Raw genomic sequence first — 23,700 nt, 5'->3', positions numbered from 1 at the left:
CTATAAAAAATGAAATTTACATTCATAACTAATTTTCAGCCAATATAACAAAAATTGCTATCTAAATCTCAGAATATATTTTCTAAACTCAAAATATATTTATCGTGAATAACAAATGCACAAAACTGAGATTTAATTTTATGCAAGACATATTTGGTGCAATAAGAGTACAATGTTCGCGAAAAAACTCACCTTACATCCGATTGGAAGCTATCGATTTCGAAAAAAATTTAATAGAAATCTTATATTTAAGATATTTATTTCTATTTTAATCGTTCGATCGTTCGAATCGTTCGTTCGATCGTTTATTACTAAACAATCTCATTTCAATCTTCAATCCGATTCCGAGAATGAACCAATCAACGCAAGACATTTGTAAGCATGTCAAGAAAAAAAAATGTTCTAATTGGTCTATTTTTCAAATAGATCAGAGAAATCGATTGGGATCGTTTATTGAAAATGGCGGTAAGAGGAAGTACCTATCTAAAAGTGTCAATAAGAGACAGGGGGCACAACATGCTTGTTATTGTTCTGAGGGGCACAAAGTATAACGTAGTGATTACAAACTCTTTGGCCTTTGTGTCGCGATAAACATTTTCGCATAATATGTGCTGCGTTAATAATTCATATTATAGGTCCCTCCCTGGGATCATTAAATGGTAGGGGTTCTTTTCCACCATTTCTCCAATTTAATAATAATAATAATATCAGCCTTGTATTATCCCACTGCTGGGCACGGGCTTCCTTTATTACTGAGAAGGATTAGGCTTTACTCCACCACGCGGGCCAAGTGCGAATTGGTAGGCTTTACACACCCTCAAAAGTCCTATAGAGAACTTCTCAGGTATACAGGTTTCCTCACGATGTTTTCCTTCACCGTTAAAGTAAGCGATAATTCACAAAGAATACACACATGATTTTAGAAAAGACAGCAGTGTGTGCCCTTCGGTTTTGAACCTGCGAACATTCGTCTCGGCGCGGCGCGGCAGTCCGTTCCACACCCAACTAGGCTACCGTCGCTAAACATTTTTTTACATTTGCATTGTAAACTAAACAAAAATAAGAAATAAGTAATCATTGAAAAGTAACTTAAAATGATAACAACGAATTCGTAACAAAAATCACTGATCGTATCAAGACGGCGCGGCATGAAAACAAAACACGAGATTGATTATTTTTCTGTCTATGGTACGCGCTTAAGTGAGTATAGACAGCACTAGTGTATAAGCGAAAATACTACGAAGAAAATGCGCAAAGAACTAGTATTGAAAGCATTTAAATAATGTTAATAAAATTCACCTACATGCGGCCTACTAATGTACTCTTTTGTAGTATTATAATATATGCTCTTTACATTAATGAATATTGATATGGAAAATTTTATATTCATTAATAATCATTGTTATGATTGAATGCTAATTTAAGTATTAATTGAAAAAAAAATAATTATGGGACCTAAAATTTTATATGCTAACTGTACTACTTATCTGTCAACGTAAGTATAAGTAAGCCGCCATTTTAGATTCGTTTCTTTTTTGCATCGGCTCTACAAAGGTACATCTGACGGGTAAATGATGAGGGATGTTAACGTTGATTATATTAGAAGAGGAAAATAATATAGAATCTTGTAAAAAAAATTCAGAGTTTTCGAGAAATTCAACAATTGAATAATCAATGAATAATTTTTCTCCAATGGACACATAATTTATAGAAACTTACCTATATGAAGCGGATTTTTGTAACAGCACACCCAGTTTAGTGAATCTGCTAATCACATCACAGTCTCAAGGCTCATTTCATAAAATATTATATTTAAATGGATTATGAATACAAAGATATTGTAAGGATCGTGTCCATTACGGGCCGGACCGCTTCGGAAAATCATGAAAATACGCCATTTTTATAACTAACTCCTAAAGAAAGAGCTAATCTATTAATCGTAGAATGTTTAAAAATCGAAAAATCTGCGAAGCCGGGCTTTGGCATAGTTAATTTTGTTCATCTAACATTGTTCTACATCAAATTGCTGGTCATAACCTATTCACTATTATTCCTTTTTAGGATATAAAATCGTAAAATGTAAAGCTAACTAATATTTACAAGGTGGACGGTCGACCTGGCTAAGGTCGCAGGAAGTCGCTGGATGCAGGCCGCTTCCAACAGGTCGACGTGGAGATCCTTGGGGGAGGCCTATGTTCAGCAGTGCACTTCCTGTGGCTGAGATGATGATGATGATGATGATGATTTTAAATAATAATTATAGTAAAAATCAACCTAGACCGGTACACAAAAATACTCGCCAGTTTAAATTACGATTCGGCCCGTCCATAAGTAGTAGACGCGTAGCTGCATAGCCGATGTCATATGAATAACGACGGTTGTTTTTAAGTGAGAGAGATCAAGCGATCGTGTAGCTCAAAGAATGCGAGTTGTACGTCTCGGACATTAGGGTCTACGCTAGATATCTATAGAACACACACAACTTTTGGCCGCACAGGCTTTGCTCAATTACCTTCTCAGTTCACTTTTATTTGTAACTACAAGAAAACAGATCTGAAATATTAGTCTGTTTTCGCTACCTTCAAAAGCATTAAGTTCTCATAGTCTCTAATTCTAAAAGCAGAATTTTTTTGCTCTTTTCTGATTGCTCAAAATTAGGGGTAGGGACCTGGGGATGTACTTTAAGATTTAAATTCAAACATGTAATAAAAGGAATAACAGAGAAACAATTTATTCAAAATTTAAGATGATACAATTGGAAAATTAAATTTTCACTTAAAAGTTGTAACAATGCTTTGCTTAACATTAAAATAAAAAAGCCATGATTCCAACAAACAAAAAATACTGTGAATATGTCTTAAAAATTATACTTATGTGCATAGGGACTAAAATGGAGTTCATAAAATGCAGACAATACTTTATTTTATCTAATGAGTGTTTAGAATGCAAGGCCGGCATCGGCGTATGTCGTAAATATCTTCTCGATGGAATTCGCGTACGCCGCTGTTCTCAGATCTAAGCCCAAGTTGAACCTCATGGCCGTCTTCATAATAGCCTGTGATAAAACAAAACATAATTATTAATTAGGTATCGAAAAATATGCATATTTTCCCCCATAATTACTAACGTGACCATACATCCCGCTTTGGGCGGGACAGTCTCTGTTTTAGGCTATTTGTCCCATTGATCCCAGCTAGAGCAAAATTGTCCCGCTTTTGTAAACAGATCCAACGATAATGCATACCATGCGCGTACCCTTACCTACCTATATTCATTGTATTCGAAACGCACGGGTCTGAATGCTATAATAATAATTACCAGAACTAATATCAGGAAGTCATGTGATATAAAACAATAATTCCAATGTTGACTAAATTAAATTGCATATTACAAATAGGCGCATTTTTCTCATTTCCTCGTTTTTTTAATAAATGTTATAGGTTTATTTACTAAATTCAGTAAGCATCCCACTCATAAATATGGCAAAAAGACTCATAAATATGGCAATGTAAGACCTACCAACAGATGTAATACAAAAAATAATTTACCCTAGCCGATCGCTCCATGGTGTAGTCGAGGCCAGAGTGCACGATGTCCTTCTCGGAGGCACCAGAGATCCTCTTCTGGAAAGACTCGGAAGGTGTCACTGGAATGCGACCGCCGACGCGACCGAAACGCCTCTCCAGAGACTCTTGAACGGATTCTAGAAACAAACAAAATATTAACTAGACTTATTAGATTATACAACTTGAGGAAATAGACTGACCAAAATCCTACGTTTTCTAAATAAGACGTTTTGCCTGGTAGTTTTGTGCTAATATTATTCTGTAAATAAATATAAATCACATTTATTATATTTCTAATGCAGTTGCATATAAAAATAAGCAGTGTAAATTAGTAGCAATGAGATTTTACAAACAAAATTACTTACAAATTGAATACTTAAATACATTATCGTGATTGCGTGACGTATTTTTAAATTTACCCGCGTCTAATGTTATTTTCACTTGAGTGTGAAAATCATGTTTGAACATAAAATGTGTTTTTGTAAGGCATAAAGTCACCTGTATATTTAATAATCTATGAAGGTCAAATATAGTTTGCGCAAATCATTATCAATAAATTATCATGATTATAAATCCGATATACTTACCGGACACACCTACATATCTATTGACTATTGTCGGAAAATAACTTGAGTACCTATTTATAAAAAGACTAGCTGCATATACAGTCAGCGACAAAAGTTGCTGAACAAATTCACAATTTCATAACGCTTCTACACATCAATTTATATTGAAATATTGTTTTTTCTTTATATAAAATAGAGTTAACACTAAAGTTTATTTTACTGAACAAAAATGGTCGTTGATGAGGAGACAAATGTTTAAACTGAAGGCGGTTTGAAAGTTATTTTGTTATTTTTGTGGCTGACTGTGCATAGTAACAACATTTTAGATAATATATAGACATCGTTTTTTTTTGGCTAGAAACAGGATGTATGTGTGTCACTGTACTTTACGCCTATACCTACTTCTAGATATCACGATGTTGATTACAAACACTACTAATACCTAGTTTAATACCAATTTTTACATCAAAACTGACCATTTTGATAAACCAACTATGTGTAACTCAACAACGCGTTTAATGCGATAAACATAGACCACTAATACGGAATAAAAACATCGCATAAGCACAACGCACTATCCTTACTTCTATTCGAATAACATAGTTTTGCATATACATTGCTTGGTTTATCAAAAGCTGACCACATTAAATATTCGTTATCAATTATCCAAGCCTAAGTGCCAGAGCTATGTTGTCAAGTTAGTACTTGACAACATAGCTCTGGCACTTTGGTTACTATTAGTAGATAGTACTATAGTTAGTACTATCTACTAATACTAGAAACTCACCTAACAAGTGGTAGTTAGATTCCCGTTCGTATTTGAACGTGAGACGTCCGTAAGACACGTGGTTCAAGTTCTTGAGCCACTCGAAGAAGGAGACTGTCACACCACCAGCGTTGATGTACAAGTCAGGGATGACTAGGATGTTGCGTTCGATGAGGATCTTGTCCGCAGCGGGGGTCGTGGGACCGTTGGCTGCCTCCGCAATGATCTAGAACATTTTGGAACGGTATTAAACAATTATATTTCAGCTGAGCCATTCATGAATTTTCGTAACCTGAATATGAGATTTGATGCAATAAAAAATAATTTGCAGTTGCAGCTGATATAATTTATGTAACAAGATGTTAAATACTCCTATATTCAGGGATAAACATTATCCAGAAAAAAAATATTCCGGCCGTGCAAATTTAATCAATCTTGTACATGAACAAACAATACGTCATAATCCGTTAGAGGGAATATTATAGCAGATTTAAAGTAATTCGATGATAAAATGGATTTAGCTTGAAATAACAGATTTATGTCACGTAATATAATAATAATTATAAAATGTATAGGTATAGTGATTTCCAGGCTGCTTACATTATCTTATTACTATAACAAAATTATCTTTTTTATCAGTATTTACTAAGATATCATTGTTCTTTAAATTCTTTCTTTTGACGTGACAAGGGTACGGACGCTGACATCAAGACATCAAAGTTTTAATGTAATCTTTAAAATCTATTACAAATGATTACATAAGGTACTACAAGTACTTATAAGCTAATGCATACTCGTTTTAATATTGTAATTTATAGCTTGCCATATCGCTATTCAAAGATTACAAACAAATAATGCAGTGTTTATTATTGTACATACAAAATGCATCAATACAAATTGATTTCTATTGCGACTTTTACAGTATTAAAACGGAAAAACAATTGAATACAAAGCACACATTTCCGTTCAAAATCAGTCAAATTTAAGACTCGTAAAAACAGAGGGATTCCAGTCGAGCCTTAAATAAATATTGTGTCTTCTCATGTCTACACAACCAATAGCTACAACGTTCGTGTTCTTTAAATAAATATGCGAAAAAAATGCGCGTTAGAATACATTTAAAGTTTATTGTAAAAATAGACTGTGCTCACCTTAGCCTGGATCTTGTGTGCGTTTTCCTTGTGGATAACCTGCTCGATGGCGGCCGGTACAAGAATGTCGCATTTCTCGTACAGCATGTTCTCGCCTTCATAGGCTTTGGCGCCAGGGAATCCAACGATAGTGCCATTCTCAATCCTGTAGTCTTCCAAGGCCTGTAAAAATGTTATTTATTAAAGCCTTCTTAATGCTAAAATGTGTTGAGGCGATTCGTCCCGATCAAATTTGACGGAATACACGAAAAGTGGATGTACAAATTGCGCCTGGCGATCCTTTCGGGGATTAAAAACGTGAGTATATTTCGTCGGTTAACTGCAAGAACTCACTAATTGCAAAAAATCATGGAGTACAGTTTATAACGCCCTGAACATAATATATAAATAACATACTCACTGGATTTTAAGAATAAAAATATTCAAGAATATAATATTGTTTTACTTTTTAAACATAATTATATTTGAGATAATATAGGAAAAACAATATAACTATAACTAAAGGTGGCTTAATTCATACTTTTGTATTTGTCAGTTAATGAGTTCTTGCAGTAAACCGACGATTTGTGTCAGAGAATAGAATGTTACATCATCATCAGCGATTAGTAATGACTAATTTGAACAACGATAAGCCAGTGTAAAACGTTCATCGTAAAAACATATCACGTGTAATTCGTACATGCCACGAGACATAGAATCGATGTCACGAGATTCCTTATTGTGCTTTATACGTTGTACGTGTTTAATGCTTTTTTTTTTTTTTAATTTGCATCTCGTATCCTACACAAGGAATGAAGAAAGATTTATAATCATATCTAATATTATATTAATTAAATATAACATGTCATATTATAGTTTGTTTGGAAACCCTGTAAACGAACGCTTTATTCTTACTATGGCAATACTTAAAAATCGTTAAGAATATCAATAATATTATGTCATAGTAGTACTTCGAGATGTGTGAATCCAGATGACTTTTGTTTTGGATTTTTTTTTTCTTGTGTTTTCTACAATTAACTTCCGACAATAATTTTATAATGTAACTCGCATGTGACAGGATTTGAAACATTGAGTTATATAACTTGTACCTAATATAAGTTTAATTTATTTAAATATATGCAATAAACATTTGGTATGATTAATAATCATACAGTAAATCACCTTATCATTTTATCTACAGTTTGAATTAAGGAGTAATTGCGAAAATTTTGATAAACTACTCGTTGCTGGGGGGATAAAAAAAACAATAGGTAGTATCACCTAGTATCATTAGCGTAATTAAACACGTCACAACATGACCTAAACATGGTAAGTAAGTAATTATGGCTAGTACAAGGAAAATTTAAGAAAAATGACACTCGTTTTCATGTGGGTAAGTTACAGCTCAAAATTCCTATTAATTTCCGTCATAATCTATAAGGAATTTACAATTAATCTGCGATGGTGTTTAAAGATGATGATCACATACTGTTAGTTGACCCACTTTACGAAATTAAGGCCCTCCCTCGAGCAAACGACCTTGGGCATTCATAACATACTTTTTTAGGCATGAATTACGGGCGACAATATAAAAACAAAAAACGAATGGCTCAAAAATATATTGTTTTTTTTTTGACAATTTTAAACACACTCGCTCACGCTTTTTAACCCTGAAGGGGTAGGCAGACACTCAACAAGTGTACCCACTTTCCGCCGTGTGTATTTCCTTTCATGATGTAATAGGGGGGGCGCACCTATCGCCATATTGGGTACAAATTCCAGACTCCGCGTTGATACTCAAGTAGAAACTAAATTAATATCACTTTGCCCGGCCCGGGGATAAAATTGTCCGATTAAATTGTCTTATAGTATTGGTTTCAATTTAAAATTATATTATGTGCTTATGAAGATGAACGTAATCAATAACTAGGCGCATTTTTATTATAAAGTAAATGAAACAATATCCAAATTATACACAAATTAGGGACAACATATTCTAAACATATGACGGTTAGTTAATGTTTTCTATATGTTTTATAAATATAGAATGGATGGCTTCTTAATCACGGTTGGAGCGTCATCTTTTTGAGGCCTTGAAGAATGTAAGTCTTTTCGTCAATTAAATGGGACCAGTTTAATTAGAATTCGCTTCGATGCTAACAACAGACAATCCTAAACGAATTTTAGTAATCATAGTTCGTTAAGACATACTAAAGTTAATATTAAATATCAACAGTTAATATCTCATTAGTCAATTATAGTGTAGGCATTATAGTAACCTTCTACGCCCACCCTGCTTTACCCGTTATGAAATTAAACACGAAATAAACCCACTCTACATCAATCCACTTAAAAACGACAACTTATCACCACTTGTGAGATTGGCTTTGAATTGTCTAATTTGTGACGTGCTGTATTTATATAATCCTTTGGCCATGTAATCAAAATTGATTGTTATCACGTGATGTTCAGAGATATATATATAATATTCTCAAAGTTTGGGCGTTTATGAAAATCATTCATAAAATAGAAAACAGGCGTGAGCTTATTTTTTTTATTGCTTTGAATGACGAAGCGAGCTTGCCGTTCGCCTGATGGTAAGCGATACGACCGCCCATAAACGGTAGAAATACCATCCAACACCTTGATTTATAAAGTATTGTTCGGTATTCCACTGCGCTCGCATCCTGAGACATGAGATGAGTCCAGAATTTACACTGACTACAATGTCCTTCAAACCGGAACACAGCAGTGACTACACACTGCTGCTTGGCGGCAGAAATAGACATTGTGGTGGTACCTACCCGGGCGGCCTCTCACATATGAGAGACCTACCACCAGTAGTGCTTAGTCCTGTTGCTATGCTTAAAGCACAATAAAAAAGTCCGTGAACATTGGATGGCAAAACAAGTTATGCTTGATACGTAGTTTCATTTAAAATTCCAATAGACACGACTGTGAAGCGTGAATATCACCATAACATCACTAACTCTAATTGTTATAAAACGAATGATAAAAAAAAATCATTAAAGAATCTAAACGTTCCAATAGAAATCGAAGGTCACAATTCGTCATTCTGATATGCCAAATTTATATACAGAAAGCATCAAATCATTCTTTCCTATTGATAAGTATACATATCGATAAATAATTATCTATCACACCTTTTTAATAACTTATATGTATGTATGTAGTGTGTTAATACATAGGGTTTCCACTTACACTGATTGTGCCGTGTAAATTTACGAGATCTTCTTGTATAAGTCAATGATCTCTTACTACCAATCTTTAATACATTTTCTTATTTAAGATTTAGACTTTTGTTACATAAAACACAAGATGCCGAATCGATTGTCGACTTGAATTGACTAATCTTTGCTACAAATATAACTTATTCTTTCTCCGTATTGCGGCTTAATAAAATATAAATATTCGCTAAGAATGTCGTTGTTATGTAAATCAACCTGTAAAGTGATAAAATTGAAGTCAAAACGGGCCCGCAGTACAATATAAAACTGCAGTAATTTATAATATATCTTATCACCGACATTATCCAGAAAAAGTTAATTATATCTTAGAACAAGAAAATAATTTCAAATATTCTTTGTTTCAACATTGAGAAACTCGGTTCAGCATTTCAAATTTGTCTACATTTAGAAATAAAATTGCCTCTAAACTTTTAAGGAAAAGGCGCACCACAAAGTTATATCCAACATAATTGTTAATCTCATGGCTAACAAATCATAAATATATATTTTATTCATAGTATATTAAATTTTACCTTGGGGTCAATACCGTCGGGGTTGTAAATGGATCCGTCGTGTTCAATAATACCGATGCAAGTGGCGCCGGCGCGGACCAGGTAGCGGCAGGTGTGGAGACCCACGTTACCAAAACCTTGGACGATGAACGTCTTGCCACCCCAACCGGGTGTTGTACCTGGTGAAATGTATATTACTATAGAAAAATCTTTATAGATAATATAATAATATTAATAAGATAATTAATTACTAGTTTTAGTAAATATAAAAATAAAGAATTATTTTTCATTTCATTCAACTGAGCTTATGTTTTAAAGTTGATGGTTTTATGATAACGTCTTTTCCTATTGTTTATCATGTGGAAAGAATTTCCTGCATCTAAAACAAGTGGAAACAGTGTTGCATTTTAACAAACAATATATTATCATTGGTTATTTGGTGTAAGATTTGTCTCTGATTTTGATTGCAAATTTATTATTTCAGCATGGGCTTACATTTCAAGCTTTTTGCAACATTATTAAAACTGATTTAAAATAAAAAGAACAAAATTAACGTTATGTAAGCATGAAGTGGGCTGAAACAACGCGATATCGACCCTTCCGGTCGTGACCTCGGCCGGACAACGGCCCTACAACTATAGAGATTATAGGACTTTCAAACACGAACTAAAATCATATGAAAATATGATGTGGATAACGGGTATTGAGTATTTACATATCCATGAACCACATTATAGGATTCAATCCGAAAAATATTCAATTATTATTATTTCATAGAACAGTTTTGATATTTATATTATTTGAATCTATCATTTATAATATCAGTTTGGTTTGAAACAAACATATTAACAGTCGAAGTGTGTAGACTACGGAAAATTACGAGCGATAGAATCTAAACATTAAAGAGTGAATATCGCGTGGATTAGGAGCATAAAAACTAAAGCCAGTCGAGTTGTACGAAGTTATCATAAGTACTTACAAACTAGTACAAAATGAGTAAACAGCCTCGTTGAACTAGCGCTACATATTAAATACGTATTCCGCTTCTAATGACGACATTACATCGCGCTATAAGATAATATGATACATAACTTTGCAGCATAATTGGTCGTCATATTGAACAAACTAAAAATGACACAACGTATCCCCGCTTTGGACCGACTTGTTAATGAATATAATGAAACCTTGTTTACTAATCTCCCACTTTGTAACAGCGTTAGCATACAAATATTTACACAGACCGGACAAATAAACATTGAACGTATGCAAAAATGTACATATAAATGCTTGTTTACAATTGAATTAGATTAATAAACATGTGTATTTACCGATCATGCTCATGTAATTGGCTTCGTTGATGAAGTTCTCCAATCCGTGGAACACTCCTCTGCCGGTGGCCGAAACTCTTCCGTGAATACCGCCCTAATGAAACATTAATGATTACAAATGCGAACACGATGGCTTGCTACATGTAAAAACGATACTGCTAATGAGAATCAAAGATTTACTCAGTTTATTTTACAAGTACGCAAATAGGATATTATCAATTTTATGTGCAAGTGTATTTCGATATCAAACTAAATGAACTATTCATGAATAATATTATGAATTATGAACGTACACAGTACACACTACGGTTACAAATGGTGTGTCACAACAATAAAACGAGGATAATGTTACAATTTACTAAAATTATTTTCTACAAATGAATGATGTTAGCTGGAAAAACCTACTAATCAAATATTATCGCGTACGCCATCACAAATATAATTTAAACATCTAATTACCTGGTTGATGGGTTTTCCCGTGACACAGGCATGCGCATTGATGTCTTGGAAGCCGACGGTCTTCGCGTAGGTGTCCGCGATCCAGGACATCTCTCGCTCGCCGGTACCCATGTCGGGAGCGGGTACATCCACGCCAGGCCCTGTATTTAAACATGTGATCATAAGACTGGGAACCTTGGACTCGTACTAATCTTCTGCTTGATAAAAAAGTTGTTCCTGAGCGTAGATAAATAGCTATGCCAAAACTAACTATACATCGCACTCTTAATAAAATAATGACCTATTCCAAAATTGCCAATTTGTGGGAATCGTCAAACAACCAATTTCTGTTTGCGACCTTTTAGTTTTTTCCCTTTTTTTCACGCTATAGGTTTCATTTTTTACATATCTTTAATAAGCTCAATTTTATAGCAACTTCATAAAAAAGGTAGCAAACAAAAATTAGTTTTCCGACGACTGCCACAAATTAACAATTTTGAAATAGGTCATTATTTTATTAAGAGTGCGACATATAACAGTGACGAAGGGTGAAATATTCTGAAAAGGAACCCGGCATAACATAATATTATACTAGTATGCATGAATGCAGTCTGGAAATCATTCTAATGGTAATTAGATTTTACATAAATTACGAAAGGGAAGCTGACAGGAATTTGGGTTGTATAGACCCTTTGTCACTGATATACAATTGGATTTCTTCATTTTAGATATATAAAGGAGGTTCAACATAGACGGAAGGTGATAAAATCGACTATAAAATGAGATTAGTTACGACGTATTGTTTTTGCTTTAACTAAATTAGTTTGCAAAAACAATAAAGTAATTTGTGTTTGGTTATAATACTAATTCACAACTCCGCACAGACAAATTACTATGTTTATTTCCGCTTAACAAATTACATTTAGGTAATATGCCTTACGTGCATCAAAAAGACCAATAATAAACCGTATTTCGTGAACTCAAAAATATAGTTTTTTTAATACGTGCACGGCAAAGAGACCACACTACACTTAGTGGAGTGGGGTCCAATAGAATGTCGACTAACGAAAGTTGATTACCCCTCGACAATCGTAACAATTATGCCGGCCTGTTAGAACCGAATATACATAAGGTAATCTCGGAACGCAACACACTTACGTGGTCCACTATGGCGAGTTTTAAAACCTTTTGTACGGTGTTCGCTATCCGGGCAGGATATAATAACCCCTAACGTATTAAATAGACTGGATGTATCTATTTCGAATTTTCTGCATAACTATTTAGATTTTGCTTCGATTCAAATCTTCGGCCTTAAACACGTAACAATACTGAGAATTAAAAAGATTCGCTCGTATCTCTGTTACCAGAATCCAATTTCTCATATCGTATTTGTAAGATAGTGCAAATATAACCATAGGTTTATCAGTTTACCATTATTGACTCCATTACGTCGCGTAGATTACTTTTTGATTATAATGCATACCGATTTCTTTGTGTTATCGTTTGCCAGTTACCACGCGATCAATATAGGCCGTCAAACTTATTATCAAAGTCAAATGAACGTTAATATCAATAATATTTCAGCTAGCGTGATGGAGATAAGAATGATTATGAATGAAATTTGCACATGATTCTGGCTTTTGTTGTCGATACAAACAAAGTATTTAATTAAAAAACGCAAACGCTACTGGTTGTAGGTCTTTTACATGTGAGAGTCCGGCTGGGTAGGTACCACCGCAATGTCTATTTCTGCCGCCAAGCAGCAGTCTCTAGTCACTGTTGTGTTCCGGTTTGAAGGACATTGTAGTCAGTGTAACTACTGGACACATCTCATGTCTCAGGATGACGAGCGCAGTGGAATACCGAACAATACTTTATAATTCAAGATGTTGGATGTATCTACTCTTTATGGGCAGTCGTATCGCATACCATCATGCGAACGGCAAGCTTGTCTCGTCATTCGAAGCAATAAAAAAAACTCAATTTAACGCATCAGGTATTTCTTAGAATGGTGACCACCAATTGTTCGCCGTGACCACTGACAGTCGACGACCTATTGGAGGCCGAATCGACAGCCGTTTGAGAACTTTTTAACAATGGGGCCATTTCACTAAATATTTAGATAAACATTAAAAACAAATGACATCGTTTATTGTCATTAATCGTTGGCATCTATTATTGTTGACATTTGAAAAACATGAAACAAAACTAAATACTAATATAACGTATAACCAGTCAAAATTAAAATCAATTAGATACATGTTTCTGGTTTTTGTGGCTTTATCCAATAAAGAAATCTGCGGATGTTACGTCCATGAACATAGACTGCATGTGACTGTACAGTCAGCCACAAAAGTAGTTGAACACACAAAAAATCAAATCGCCTTTAAACTTTAGACCTTATCATAAATAGTTTTATTCATTTATTTAAACTTCCAAACCGTTTACTTTATTTGAGATAAATGAAGAGAATATAAAAAAACAAATATTTGTTCGGTTACTTTTCTGGGTGACTGTACATACATTTGTTAACAATTGATTGTCCTATTACTGAAATAGAAGAATCAAATTCAATGCTCGCGTCGTAGTCAATTGTGTAATTGCGCGACATCAATCACTTGGGGCAGAATCACATCCATCAAGTCCATAAAATACCTCACTTTGTCGTCAATTACTGAATGTAGAAATATACCTCATAAGTTATTGGCTAACATCGAAGCTTCAGCAGATGAGTTCATAAGAAATGTATGAACCGATTTTCTGGTCTTTTGAAGCAAATTTCCGCAATGATCTCAGACTCGGATGTCTTTAAATATTTAGCCATTGTCAAAGTATTATTAACTTTCTACTTACCGATGAATCCTTTCTTGGCCAACTCAAGAGTGAAGCGACGCGTGATCTTCTCAAGTTCGTGCTCGGAGTATGCTTTGGGGTTGATTTTGATACCGGCCTTAGCACCGCCGAATGGTACATCGACGCATGCGCACTTGAATGTCATCAAAGCAGACAAAGCTTTGACTTCATCACGAGTCACATCCGTTGAGAATCTGATACCTGTGGACAAGATATACTTATTGTTAAAATGTGAATGTGATATAGACTAATTTGACGTTTAATTAAAAAAGAAACATGTTTCATGTCACCCTGTGGAACTTTTATTTTGGAACAGGACTAACACAAGACGTCCTCCATTCGTAGGTAGTATGAACTGACTTATGATGGCAATGACCTTGAACTATAAATGAAATGAAATGAAATTAATTTTTTAATATACCGATTTTACAACTTATTTTTTATATCCTTGATATTTATATTTTATTCCGCGTTGCAATACTATTACAAAATATTATGTAATGTGATAAAATAAACGAATTCAATAGATGGTAGAACAGTTCTTCACTTCCCAGGGATGCCATACTAGATTAGGCGGTAAACTAAGCTGTAGCCAATGAAGGTTATCGAAGATTCCCCATGTTAATCTACACATATTTATAAAGCTGAAAAGTTTGAACGCGCTAATCTTCTACTAAACCGTCTTTGATTTTTCACTAACAAGAAGCTACATTACTCCTGAGTACTATAGGCTACTTAATATCGCGGGAAAATAACCCAAATAATCTCTTTTACGTGAGCGGAGTCGCATACAAAAGCTATTTCGAATAAAACAGGTCCTGTCATCAAGCGCCATGAACTCGTTTATCGACATACTAAAAATAAATGGATGAATTTGACGCAATTCACATAATACGCCACGCAATAAGCCGTCGTAATTAGTGGCAATTATTCATTAAGAGCACTAAGTAAGGTAATACAGCGTAATTTTGGCCGTATGTCGCGATATAATGAAATTAAATACTGTCCTTAACATCAGGTCCAGTTAATTTAACGTGGCAGACATATAATTATTAAGAAATATAATCTATATATATATACAAAATTATCTCTATTTCCGTTGGTCATGCCATCACGCGTGAACGGCTGGACTGATTTCACTATTTTTTTTGTTGTATTTGTTATTATCAGGAGAAGGTTCTTTTGAAAGAAAAAAAATTAAAAAATGCGCGGATACTTAGAAAATTGAGGAAAAATTAACGAAAATATTAATTATATATAACTGTCAATTGTTTGAAATAACTGTCAGCGATTGACAGAATGCGCGCTGCAAATTCATAGTTAAGACGGGACAACATCTGTCGGGGCAACTAGTTGAATATATTTATAAATAAGTATCGCGTTAACCAAATAGCAACAGAATTAAGTCATGAAACGGAAGTCGATCGAAATCCTGGGCCAGCAACAACGTAATGTTCCAAAGAATTTTTGAAAATGGAAGAATTACGCAAAGGCGGTAATATGGTCGCTGCGGTGAAACGTGAGTTGAGCTGGCACCAAGGACTGTTTTATCAAACATCCCCCAAAATATGATATATAAATATACCGAACATTGTTATTGTGTACAAATATTATCTGTTTCTCATATCAACATTTTATTTTATACCTAGTGACTAGCCGGGTGAATACCATGTGAGGGAGGCGGGGTGGGAGGTTTGGGGGGGTGTTGCTTGGGTAAGTTCTTACCGACACTTATGTGGCATACATTATTTATTCGTGTCGTAAGTTTTTAAGATTTTAAATTTAATATTTTTGTTTAATTGTTAAAATGAGCAATCTTTTCCCAGTTCGTTTTATTTTTTCAAAAATATAACGATTATTAATGTGTATATTTAGTAGGATTTTTTGAAATTTGGTTTCTTTGACTATTATTCCCACGGTTCTTTTAGTCATTTTTGTTACCTCTCTGTTATATTACTTTCATTTGTATTTCATTCAATGTCGAATTTTACATTGGGTCAAAGACAAGAAAATAAAATAAAAATAAAAAGCTTTTTATTTCTTATTACTTAATTTACAAATATGATAAGATACTTGAACTTATTCTATCTCTAACAATAATATGTTTATAATATAATAATTAATATCTTATTAATAACAACCCCTTGTTTTTTCAAAGGTGAAGGCCGCCTCTAGTTATCTTGAGCCTAAGGTACAAAGTACGCAAATGTCAGCTTACGACACCTATTTATTTGGGTTTTTGTATCATATTTTTGCGGAATATTTTTTCTGTATATTTTCTCTGACCGTATGAGTGCGTTGTCGTTGTGACCTCTTGGTGCTAACACCCGGGGCGGACCACATCGTCCCTTTCCTTACGCCGTGGTTCTATCTAGTGGTTGGGTAACTCCTTGGGTACTGGATCTGTGCCCGATGTAAAAAGAGGTACTATTTTTTTATGGAAGAAAGGAAGAAACGTGCAAATGGATCCCCTGATGATCTTTAAAGTTTGCAAATAAATTGTACAGTTATTGCGTACTCGCATTTATCATTTCTAACCCTTTAGTGTAAAAGGATACAAATGTAAAAATTATACTTATATATAAAGCTGTAGTGTGTTTGTTTGAACGTGTTAATCTAAGGAACTACTAAACTGACTTTATTTTTTTTCCACTAATGGGGATCTCAATTGCTTCTGTATGCGATAGACTACCTTTTATCCCAGAAGGACTTTTTCACGCGTGCAGAACCGCAGGCAAAGCTAGTTTCATATATTCCTTCTCGTACCTACATATTATTATGCTTGTGATAAATGACTAACCTAAACCCACGTATGGCAAGTTATGATAAATTAATCACTCAAACGATGTCAGGTGACGAATAATAAGTAGTACGTACCACACGATAGTACACATTTTATGATAATTTTCCCCTGTGGGGCTGTGTAACTAAGTGATAAGTGTAATCTTATACATTCGTGGATGATGAAATTGTTTTATAATAGGTACTTCAGTTAAGAACACGTTTAAGAAATAATATTATCTAGAATCTACATGGAAACAATAGAAAATAAACTTCATATATTCATTAGTACGCTTGGGAATTATTAACTCAGTCTGTAAAAATAGTAATAGGCATTAGGCACATGATGGTGTAAAGTTGGCACTCGGAAAGAATTGTGTAAAAATGCATTAGTGGAAAATGAAGAAAAAAATGGCGAACGAATACACATTAGCACAAAAAACGAAGAAAATGGTGAACGAAAATTACTTCCGTAGTAATATTACATTCGGTCGATAAAACACTGGGGGTCAACGCCGGCGGATGGGGTGGCAGCGAATGAATTTGATAACAATTTCAAACTCAACCTTATGACCTTTCACATAGGTATCAACTGCTGATAATATTTATTATATAAGCATAACGAAAAAATCGAGCCCGGAATCAAACTTTGTAATATCAGCCGTATGCTAAATTGATACAAAAATTGGTTTTGCTTGTCGTTTAGTAGCATATTTTTGTTGTCCGGTCTTGCAGAGGTAACAATCAGTAAAACTCCATTTATCTAAACATTTCTAAATAAAGATAACTGTATAGTTTATACCTGATTGAGATTTTGAATAAAGTTCGATATTAATGCTTTGTAGCAATTTTGTAACAAAGCCATCGAAGCTAGTAATTTCCAAAAAAAAAAATACCATAGTAACGGGAGTATCTATATATTTTTAGATCTAATTGGGGTTCGGAGGCGAGTTTTCATTGGCATATTTTCTGAGATGTAAAAATAGCACAGCTAAGCGACAGTGCGTCTCGAATAAATAAAACATTTGCTAGAATTCATTGACGCACAATACTTTTGTTTTATGAAAAAAAAACTTTCTTAATCACGACGCATATATTATCACAAGTCATCATCTCACTATTATCATGAGAACCACATTTCTAATTTTAATAAATTAAAAAGGGACCTACTGCAAGAATGAAGTTCTAATTATTTCTCCTAATACCTTCTTAAATATAAGAGTAACTAAATCACAACATTTTATATAATTATCTATAACTTAATTTATTTGTATTAGCATTTGGAAGAAAAGTTTACATCATTTTATATTGTAGCAACGCGAAAAATGAGATCACCTACATTATGTTAAGGAAAAAAATTATATCCGTCATCCCGTATTTGTTAGACCATTGTAAAGATTACGTATAGAGCCATAACACAAGCTAATTACTAAAAAAATGAGGAAATATTCTTTGTACTATTTTAAGAATATCGAGAGCCTGGCTATTCTGGCGGCAGCTAATACTCGTGACTCGTGAGGTGAATGTACCTATTCCACATGAATAACTTCCTACCTAGCTGATAGCTAAAGTAGGAACCAGGCTACCCTAATATCCCAAAATGTTCCAATTGAAAAATAACATTAAGTCGCTACTGTCATGATAACGACTTGACGCTGATCTTGTGCCTTAGGATGCCGCGACGCGCAACTGTTCAAGTATACTGCAACGCAATTGTGTAATGTATGATAATGCAAATGATTTGAGATTTACCCACCTACACCTACGTCTCAGCATAAGCCTCGGGTACTCTTCCTTACGAGTTTCTATTTATATCTACCTCTATTGGTTTGAGCTAGAGTTCATGAGCCAAAGGGGGTGCGACGATACACAGAAATAGGTCCCCAGATGTCTGCCAGTCTAGTCTGCAAGACCTGACGCAGGCTAGAACCGTCATTTGACGTCAACAAACTGTTTAATATTGCCTTTTATACAATCAGATACAAAATAATTACAATTTGCTACGTCTTTTTTATGACTGCCTCTTGATAATGCTAGACGACTTGCAGTTACTTCGGTTCAGAAATACCGAATCTCGATTGAACCGCATAACCTAGTTCTACATATTTGTTACAATACACTCACATTATGTCCGGTAAGAAAATACTTTTATGTTATGCAATACAATGCAGATCTGTAGATACTACGTTGTTCTCCGCCACGGTCATAGCTTGAGTCGAGATCCGAGAATGGAGGTTTTGGAATAAATAAACACTTTAATTAATACCCTAGCAACTAGGTTTCCAATAGGAATCCAAATTACTCGGAGGTCGATTCGTAAATTGTTATAGAGGTCATATTTTAAAATGGAGCGCTTTAAGCTTTTAGAATATTGAGATAAAGCTTTAGTTATAAATAACAAGTTATCAATTTACTTATCGATCAACTTGTCTTCATGCATGAAAAACAAGATGATGTCAATGCTCGAACGATTGGCGAAACGTGACTACAAACTGAAACGAATGCTGTTCAATATGTCTTGATTCCTGTCATAATTTACTTAGCATTGCTCGTGAATTACTTATGAACATCTTATTGACTACTAAAATATACGTAACTAATTTTAGACGTTGCGCAATTTGTTGACGTCGTGCAGAAAATGTTAGCAGGCTGGTAGCAACGTCACAACCACGCCCCCCGTTGCCAGCTCACAGCTTTAGCTACCTACAGTTTTATCTTGTTTTTCAAATAAAAAATTATCTTACCTACTTGATATTATGTTGAATTTAGATATATCGCCATTAACATACTTGTTTCTAACTGAACTTTTGATATACTTAAATAAAATATTTCCACATCTATGACAAAAAATATACCCCGGTTTTGACTGATTTTATTTGACTTTGCCTTACCGACGGCGAGTGGCGTCTATGAAAAAGGTCTTCTTTTCCATTACAGAATTATCACGATCTTGGGGTTACCAATTTTATCTGTGACGGGATTTTCGAATTATTGAAAACTTTTTACGCAGATTATAGGTGATGGCGGCAACTTAACTGACAAATTTATCGTGGTTTTTAAAACGGGTCTGTATCGCAATTAAATTTAATTATTGCAATTTTTCTTTACCCAACTGTGTATTACGAAAATTACCCAACATGGTAGATTACGGCCGTTTCGCAAATGGATTTTTGGGTGTAAAGAGAAATCCTTAAATCCATAAGCAATTGGTACATATCTAATTGGAAAATCTTGCGTTTGTTTTGTGGAAGTTTCGCTACTTAGGTTTTCTGTTGATTATAAATTACTAGTGTTGCCTGCAACTTTTCCCGCGTTAAAAGACTTTCTAGCTCCAAAAATCCCTAAATTACGGTACTGATTTATAGCACCATCAAATTACTGGTTTAGGTCCCTATTGTAGTTATATTTATATTATACAGTCCGGCAAACGAGTAATTGTTAATTTACATGTGTAAATCTACAGTCAGCCACAAAAGTGACTGAACAAACTTGAAACCCCAAATCGTTTATACATGTTAAGTTAAATTTAAACATGTTTTTTCTTTGGGTGAAGTAAAGTAAAGCCCTTTCATATTATTTTTGTAAAGAAAAAAGTGTTGATAAGAACAGAGAAGTATTTAGACGACTTGAAACGTTGAAATGTACAATTGCTTTTAATATGGTTGACAATATCTTATATGTGTAATATTTATAATTTTTGCTTGTAGCTCTGCCCACATGAAAGCCCTTCTTGAAGTAAAAAGTAGCCTAAGTAGGTACCCATGAGGCAAGTTTTACACAAATCGATTTCGCGGTGTCCGAGTTCACTTATAACAAATATCCAAATATTTTTTATAAGTATTTACTAATGACGAAGGGTCTATACAACCGATTTCTTGCAGGCAATTTGTAATTTATGCAAAATCTAATTATCACTAGAATGATTTACAGGTCGCATTTATGCACATTAGTACTTAAATGTTGTGTCGGGTTACTTTTCGGAAAATTTCAAACCTCGCCACTGGTATATACATTTTACACAAACTATTATGTAGTAGGATACCGGTAAGTTATATAAAGTCAGTAAGAATATATTAAGTACATATTTCATAAGTAAATTTCACATTTCTAACGAATTGCGATCAAATCCTTTTATATAGTTTTTTGAGTTCCTGATTACGTAAACGACATAGTTATTATAAATACAATAAATACATAGAGACAATAGTGTTATATGGTTTTATAGATTATATTTCTGATTTAGTTAGTCAGTTTCTATTAGAATTGTTACCAATTTCATCGGCTCTTAGGGTCTCTAAAAACGTAGCAATTTTTTATTTCATTATGATGGCAGTTCTAACGCTGCCTAGGTACCTACCTACTGGTGGTGGTCCAAGGCGATAGGGGTCGGCCGCCTCGGCTCGCGCTATTAGGGAGGAGCGTAAATGTCCAAAATATAAGATTCTAATTTTTTTTGATTTAGTTTCATGTTGTCGCATTTTTTGGTCTCACCCGGTCCCTAGGGGAGGCAAATTTTGAGTCGGGACCTGGCGGCAAAACATCGCGCAAGGCCACTGGACGCAGACCCTAAGGGGCCACTGAAAAGTCCAGACTAGGGTGAAATTTTCATTTAGCATGGTAATTTTATGTGGTTCACAGGTGTTCATAACAATATACATAAAAAAATGAAATCCAATAAGCTCATTACAAAACCACCACAGATACAGTATTACTTAGTTTTGGTACAGGGTACCACTACTAACTACCACTGTTAGCATAAAACTAGCTCCTAGTAGTTGCTCTACCTTTGCCAACACTCACATGCTTGTTACATGTCTCCTTGTCTCAATCAGATAGTAGTATTCCTTTTTTTTGTAACTAATTTCTTGTTATAAGAGTAGTAAGTACTTATTTAATATTGATTATTATTTACTACTAAACATACACTAAGTTACCTTAATCTAGGTAGATAATTAACCGAAATCGTAAAATGCACCAGACCCAGTATCACTAAAACCCACCACTTGTTGAAAAACGTGATATTTGTCAATATCCTTTCAAGCGCAATAATTCTTGATAGAGGTATTTAAGCAGAAAGCATTTTAGACAAATTTAAATAAATATGTTATGACCTACCTACATAATATTTAAATCGCCTGTTTTAACATGACGCTGACGGCTGTCCTGGACTTAAATGCATTATTATAATTATTAATGTTCATAATTTATAATATGTTGGTTACCATTGTAACTAATAACTGTACTTCACAATATATTATGTAGGTTAGGTTAGTTATTAAAACGTAATGAAAAAGGTAGATAGATGTCTATTACCTGTAGATTGGTTATTAACTTAGTGCGGTGGTTTTGCACCTTATGTAGCTACTATGACAATCACAATTAATACATATTTTAGGTAGATATATGAAGCCTGTTTCATCAGTAACCATGATGATGCCAGGTGAAGAAAAATACAATATAAGTTCACATGTTTTCGACTACCTACGTAACATCAATGTTCGGCGAGTACATCACGTGTCCCGCAAGCTATAAATAAATTTCCCTACAACAATAATAAAATCTAAATGTCCGCATAATATAGATGATGTAAGCAAATCTTAACCGAATGAAAAAGATGGCACTTGCCTCCTTTTGTCGGGGTCCTATGTGTGGAATGTTGCGCCCGGTATCCCAAAATCATTTCGTAATCTCCAGAATCGCGCCTTAAGGGAAACTGAATCTCGAGAATGTGATCGCATGGCTCCATAAGCTTCAAAATACCAGCTACTTTCTTTTTCTTGTCCTCGACGGGCATTCTCGACTTCAAATCCTCCACTAGTTTATCTTCGACCACTTGACATGCCCTGTGGAAAAAGTACTCAACCATATGGAAGAATTTGGGGTTCGCACTTGTGGGTATGTCTCTAAGCCTCTCTGGAATTTCATGGCTTGCATAGGTGCGGCAGCAAACGTTCACCCCCGCTGGTGCGATTCTTAGCATTGTGTTGAGGGCCTCATTTTGAACGGTATTTTTTAGAGGCGGAACGACTGTTTTGGCTATATTCTTGAGATGCAACATTGTTACTGATTAAGTACAAAAGTCGGGTTAGGTATCGGGTCGCCCTACACTTAACTATGATTATAATATTCACAAATAATATATTGTATAAAGAATAACAGATTACAGTGACGACCCGCCCCGACGGAATCTGACTCACTGAATAAAGTAACAGACGGTAAAAAATAAAAAGGCCGCAGCTCGTATGCGGATAATCTATCTCTTTTACTCGTGCAGTTTTCGATAGAGAAATAAGTTTGAAATGAAGTTGTATGAGGACGTAGGTATGTCAATAAAGGCATACGCATATTGTCAAACTTCGGGTGGGTGCCTACCGGATATCAATCTATAAGTAGGTATGCTTCAAGTTTGTATTTTTTTTGCGGCTTTTTTTGAACTTCGATTTCTTTTTAATAGTAAATTCAAGAATACAAAAATAATTTCAAACTGCATTTTATAATGTAAGTGTGCGTAG

General features: G+C 34.4%; 1 protein-coding gene across 1 annotated transcript; it reads right to left on the bottom strand.

Annotated features, from left to right (window-relative positions):
• Positions 1-2,706: 2,706 nt before the first annotated feature.
• Positions 2,707-23,394, bottom strand: LOC115444505 (glutamate dehydrogenase, mitochondrial). Its single transcript, XM_030170287.2, has 9 exons — positions 22,814-23,394; positions 14,408-14,608; positions 11,576-11,715; positions 11,117-11,210; positions 9,810-9,967; positions 6,050-6,211; positions 4,920-5,124; positions 3,549-3,703; positions 2,707-3,055 (listed from the first exon to the last, which is right to left on the bottom strand). Exons 1-9 carry the CDS (start codon positions 23,244-23,246, stop codon positions 2,939-2,941), a joined length of 1,665 nt encoding a protein of 554 aa, XP_030026147.1. The 5' UTR covers positions 23,247-23,394; the 3' UTR covers positions 2,707-2,938.
• Between the last annotated feature and the right edge of the window lie 306 nt (positions 23,395-23,700).

The sequence above is a fragment of the Manduca sexta genome, chromosome 21, assembly GCF_014839805.1.
Source record: "Manduca sexta isolate Smith_Timp_Sample1 chromosome 21, JHU_Msex_v1.0, whole genome shotgun sequence".
Taxonomy (NCBI): Eukaryota; Metazoa; Arthropoda; class Insecta; order Lepidoptera; family Sphingidae; genus Manduca; species Manduca sexta.
The sequence above is the reverse complement of the archived record's forward strand: the minus strand, read 5'-3'. Positions and strand labels throughout refer to the sequence as shown.

Coding starts and splice junctions, on each gene's coding strand:
- LOC115444505 (XM_030170287.2), bottom strand. CDS start 23,246: ATGTTGCATCTCAAGAATATAGCCAAAACAGTCGTTCCGCCTCTAAAA. Junction 11,211..11,575: donor CGGGAAAACCCATCAACCAG/GTAATTAGATGT, acceptor ATGTTTCATTAG/GGCGGTATTCACGGAAGAGT. Junction 5,125..6,049: donor CACACAAGATCCAGGCTAAG/GTGAGCACAGTC, acceptor AAAATGTTCTAG/ATCATTGCGGAGGCAGCCAA.